Source organism: Rhagoletis pomonella, unplaced genomic scaffold (assembly GCF_013731165.1).
Source record: "Rhagoletis pomonella isolate Grant_MI unplaced genomic scaffold, Rhpom_1.0 Rhpom_scaffold_00012, whole genome shotgun sequence".
Classification (NCBI taxonomy): Eukaryota; Metazoa; Arthropoda; class Insecta; order Diptera; family Tephritidae; genus Rhagoletis; species Rhagoletis pomonella.
In genome coordinates this window covers 1,824,093-1,830,018 of record NW_023458566.1, presented here as the reverse complement: position 1 = coordinate 1,830,018, position 5,926 = coordinate 1,824,093, and the positions used below count along the sequence as shown (strand labels likewise).

At 35.2% G+C, this 5,926-nt stretch overlaps 1 protein-coding gene across 1 annotated transcript in view; it reads left to right on the top strand.

The window, feature by feature from the left end:
• The first annotated feature begins 1,403 nt into the window (after window positions 1-1,403).
• LOC118747522 (ras guanine nucleotide exchange factor E) overlaps window positions 1,404-5,926 on the top strand; it is a 14,122-nt gene continuing 9,599 nt past the window's right edge. The window contains exons 1-2 of the mRNA XM_036481572.1: window positions 1,404-2,146; window positions 5,811-5,919. Of these exons, the coding sequence (XP_036337465.1) occupies window positions 1,590-2,146; window positions 5,811-5,919 (666 nt within the window). The 5' untranslated portion in view covers window positions 1,404-1,589. The remainder of the gene's footprint in view (window positions 2,147-5,810; window positions 5,920-5,926) is intronic.

Below are 5,926 nucleotides of genomic sequence, written 5' to 3'. Positions count from 1 at the left end.
GTAAGGCCTCATGTTTTACCAAGAAGTCGTGAACAGGCAAGTAAAGCCTTTGTTGCCTTGTTGATAACCGCATCCAAATGTGCCTTCCAGTTGAGTGTTTTATCAAGAGTTATCCCAGATATTTTGCTTTGCTGGAAAATTATATTTCTGTGCCGCTTAAAGTGAGTTTAGTCAAAGTTAACTTTGTCCTTCGAGTAAATTGTACAACAATACTTTTCGTAGGATTAATAGTTATTCCTTTATCTTGACACCATTTTTGTGTGATACGTAGGGCTTCTTAGCTATGCTGTTATGTTATTAATACCATGGTCTTGTAGGCACAATACTCCACCCTGCAGCCGTGCAACATTCCTCGTCGTTAAAGTTGTTCCAGAAAGAGAGATGGCTTCGGTGGCGCCTCTGTAACTTATTTGTCATGAGTATTCAACTACATTTGGTACTGGTTAATATTTATCTGGTGCTGCATTTCCAAACTAGATTTATTCATGTGAGCAGTATGGATTCCACAAAATGATCACAAACATATTTTCTTCGAAAGAGGGGAATCATATGGCGGGAAATCGTAAAATTTTTTTAAATTCTGCCTCCGCTTTTCGGTTTCCCTCATAGTTTCTTCGATATTTTATTTGATTAAAACCAGTGTTTTATTGTATAGCGCCTTTTAGGCTCCTGGTCTACTCCTTTGTAATCTTCGCGAGCGGCTTTCTTCTGTTGTCTGTGCTAAACATTCAATTAAAAAGATAACATTTGACGTTTGCGAAAGTCATCCTACAATAAAACCAAAAATACAGCAAAACATTTAAATACAACATTTGCCCTTCGATCACTCACTTCGGCGTTCGCTTTAATCACCCTTCCCTTCTACAAGTTGTACCCATCACTCTTTTTTGGCGCTTCAAAGTGAATGCATTTGAGTATTTCATGGCACTGAATTTGGCCGTAACGACATCAGCGTATCGTTTCCTGTCACATATAAAAATATTTTTTTTTCCTGTTGTTGTTGTCATGTTTCCCTTGTGCATTGCATTGGCTTTGCCATCGATGCGGCGCAATACCTCATTGCCTTTATTGTTTGTGAGTTTTGCGGTTTGCCAATGCTTGTTTCCTTCCGGCTTAACGCTTTGGTTGCCCTTGGCTGCCTGCCATTGTTTTTTTTGTTGTGCATTTTTATGTGTACGTACGTACGTTGTTGTCAGTTTACGCATGAATTAACTTTGGTAATGTGGCGTAAAGCTGTGGTTGAAACAGCAGTTAGAGAATGGGCAGAGAAAGCAAAAAGAGGAGTGTCAAAAGCGACGCAATTGTCACCCACTGGGAGTTGAATGCTAAAAATAATTTAACTTTTTTTCAAGCAGAATTGGAGTATAACAGCAAAAAAAAATTAAAAAATGGTGTGACTAAAAAAATATGAATACATAAATGTGACAAAATTACTTGTAACAAAAAAGTGTAAAGCAAAAAAAAAATAGAGGTGAAAAGTGCACCAAACGTTAATTCCATATCAACAAAAAGAAAAAGAAAAAAAACGTTTAATCGCCGCAGGTGTCCTTCGCTCAACCGCATAATCGACACACATAAATTCATTCAAAATGATTAACAATAATTTGGATTATGAGCGTAATAGCAATATTGCGCCAGCGGGTGTTGCTGACAGCACAGCAACAGCGCGCGCCACGCCGCCAGCCACTATTTCGCCAACAACTGCGAACCGCAACAATCAGAATAGCAACACCAACACCAACACCAACAACAGCAATCAGCACACCAGCATCGACAATGGCAGCTACTTTAATCGTTTCGACAATCGCATTGCCGCCAATTTGGCTGCTGTGTTGACGGGTGCACGCTTCCGTTCGTCGTCCACATCGTCCACGTCGTCGTCACCCGCGAAGACACTGCAGCGAGCAAAGAATGCGAATAATCTCGCCAACACGCCGAATTCAAGTACAAATATGCATACTGTTGGCAAAGCTATTGGTAATCACTATAATGGTGTCTCCACATTGGGTGGTGTTCGAAAACCACCCACATATCTGCCGCTGCGCCACGGTGTCGTCGGTGATACGCGACCCTCATCGCCCATGCTGAATGGCTCAGTGGGGCGCAATCGACGACCAATGCATTTATTCACGCAGGCGAATTTAAAGTGAGTAGCGAGAAAAAAAATTGTCAATGAAATTTTTACTGTTTTTTTTTATGTCTTGAATGCGAAGTATGTTGCAGTTAAATGATAAATATGAATATGTACTAAAAATAAAGCGAAAGCATCAATCGAGGCACGTGCTTTAAACATAAAATGGGTGCATAAATGTGAAGTCATCGTAATCGCATTCGGGCGGATGATTCACACAGACATTTTTGATAGAGAAAGAAAATCTCGCAAAATTGCACGCAACCAGCCTTCCCTGGCATAGCACAACTTGAGGTACTATCTTGAAAAGAAATCTGCTGCGAGCTAGTGCTAAGATGAAAACTTAAATGAAAAATCTTGGCTTAATTTTTTTTTTTTATTTCATATCTTTTTTTAAAACTCAATGGGTCTCCATTTGTTCCTCGAGATTCCAACACCCTGCTGAGCTTTTTGCAGAAATCGGCAGGACGAATTAGCTACTTTAACTTTCTTGATCTGTATTGTTCAGAGTAAAAATCAGTATTAATATTGAATGCTCACTATAAAAATTTTCTTGAATCAATACTCAAATTTTGAAGGTCTTTATACTACTTGGGAACACTAATATCTGCGAGTAAGAAGCGAACGAGACAGACAGTTCTTATACAAAGTGCCATAAAGTGCAGCCGCTGATTGAACAATTGATGTTTCAGTAAGTAGTAGGGTATTCGATTATTTGCATTTTTTTTCCAAAACCGGGTTTCGAGTTATTCGAAAAATTGCGATTTGAAAAAACCGGTTGTCGATTTTGAAATTTAGGTAAACATATAAACTGATATTTTTTTACATAGTTTTCATTCAGTCAAAATGCTTAAGTTAGTATGAAGTCATGACCAAAATTGCAATACAACTTTTAAAAGTAAACAAAACTTTTATTTAGCAAAAAAGCTCAAAAATCAACGTATAAATTATAATAAGATGGCCAAAAACAAAACACTAATCATAGAACAGAGCAAATCAAAATAAGTTCAAAGTTTTTTTAGAGCAAAAGTAAAGCAAATAAATAACAGTGAAAAATTCACATTTGGTCTTATTCTAACTTTATTAATAATCTATTGCATTTGTTCTGACTTGTTTTTTGGATTTGAGTACTACTCTTGCCGCAGTAGCCGAGTGCTTAAATTGTGCCTACTGCCTTTCGAGAGATACATAGTTCAATATCTGGTCCCAGCAACATCAAAAAAAGTAGAAGCGGAACACGAATTAGTGAAGAAGCTCGTTCGAGCACGTAAACAAGATTTAGCTCAGTGTTCATCCTCATATACATAGAATATAATTTTAAAACTATTTAGGCGCTATCCTTAAACTGAAAAAAGCCTTTAATACTTCGAAAAACTCACAAATTTTATTGAAAGAATAGGCATATGAAAAAGTGGGAAAAAGCAACAAAAGTTTATACAGCGGGCCATTAGCTTTGTATGCTGGGGTCGCTGTACCATTTATAAATTATTGTGGTTTTCCCACAAAACTTTTCATTAAAAACGGCCTCAAGCTCAATAAAATTGTTGCATATACTAAGAGGTCAAGATTTATATGAAATAAAAATATCAGTTTTTCGATATTCGAAAATTCAAGATTTCATAAAAACACCTATAGATGTAAGAAAAAAACGTTGAAAACTTGTTCGGAAAAAATGCGTAGATGCTGTACACTTTATTAAATTTTTACTGTCTTTTGGAGCGTCACAAATTAAATTAAACGATTCACGACATTTTTCATAGCTCATAAATGCAATTCTTTCAATTCATTTGAGAAAAGGGGAGTCAGTCACTCACCACAACATACAAATAACAATACAAAGCAGCAGTAAGCATCACTAAACACCATAACAGTATAAATAAAAATAAGAATTGAAAATTCCCACACAACCATCATTGGGGGTGAATATAGTTGATACGGGCGAGTATACATGAATAATCGCATGAATTACAAAAGCGTGCATGCAACAGCACCGTGCACTCCCCCAGTGGGGGGTGACCACATAAACCAGCGATATGCCACTATGCGTGGACACAAATAGTATACACATGTTAACATGTACATACATACATCCAAATATATATATATGGGGCGTTCCATACCAAAATGTACGGGGTTCACACTTCATGTGTTTGATTTATTTCAAATTTTTTGGTTGATGGATAAACATAAATAATATATAAATATGAAATCTGAGTTTGATTTATACATTTTTAAAAACTTTACAGCACAAACAAATACAAATCGATTTAATAGTTTTCCAAATATCTCGAGAACGGGACGTGGAAAAAATTTGGAAAAAAACGCACATACACACATTCAAATTGAAAAATTTTTCACATAAAAATTGTTTGATAAAAAAAAAATTAGTTTTTGAAAATATGCCATCTCAAAACAAAATTGAAAAAAATCACAAAAATGTAGCCCATTAAATTTTAGCAAAAGTGGAGTTAATTTTTTTTTAATTTTCCATGAAAACGGTTTTCCGTATTTTCTTTCATAATAAAATGTGCCAAAAGCCGTCAGCATAAAAAATATTAAAAATCAACACATTTGTGCAGTAGCTTAAAACATGCACTTTATTATATTGAAATTTAATACAAAAAAAAAAATTATAAAAATATATTAAAAATTTGTAAATTTGTAATGTACGCATATTACTCGACTTCGGTGTAAAAAAAATTCATAACTCAAACTATTGTAGAGTGCACACCGTAATACTATATTTAAATATTGCGCAATACTCAAAGCTACCATTGTGATTTTTTTAAATTTTTTCGAAATTGCATATTTTCAAAAATTATTTTTTTTTTATAAAAAAATTTGTGTTTGTGAAAAATTTTTCAAGCAAAAAAATCTTAAAAATATTTCTTTGCAAAGAGGATTTTAATGTGTGTATGTGTAATTTTTTTTTAATTTTTTCCTCGCCAAGTTCCCGAGATATTTGAAAAACTATTAAATCGATTTGTTTTTGTTTTTGTGCTGTAAGGTTTTTAAAAATGTATTAATCAAGCTCAAATTTCATATTTATCTATTATTTATGTTTATCCATCAACCCTAAAAATTTGAAACAAATCAAACACATGAAATGTGAACCACGTACATTTTGGTATGGAACGCCCCATATATATAGATTTCGTGTGTAGGTAGGTATGTATGTCTGAACGTATGACCATATTGCACATGTGCTTTGAAGTTTATTGACTGCAGTTGTCAATTTCGATTATCTTCAAAAGTGAAGTCAGTCAGTACTTATGCACTTTTTAAGCATACATACATACATACACACTTTGGTTATGCATATGATCAGTCACAAGCGTGTGTGTGCACAACCCCCGCAATGATGGCATCAACAACAAAAACAAAAACAACAACAGAAAGGGACAGACCACAAACATTTACGCAATTTCCTGCACACAGACCAGACGTCACAACACACCACTCCAACACCTCCATCCATCCGCACGCCTAAAACTCCACTATAAATATTTAACTACACCATTATGCTTAGTCACTAGCAGTCAATACAAATTTTCCTCTTTGAATACAATACATATTTTATATGCTTAGAATTCAGTATTTGCTACAGCTAACGGTCTTTAACTTTTCTACTTTTTACTTTCTATTACTTACATGTCCTTGCGTACGCGATATTGCACAGCTGCAATGATAACGAGAAAGCCGTGCAACATACACCACCCAGTTCGGACGAGGATAACTCACCCACAGAGCTGAATAATTGCAAGCGTTTGGCCGACAAACCGCCGCTGGTAAGTA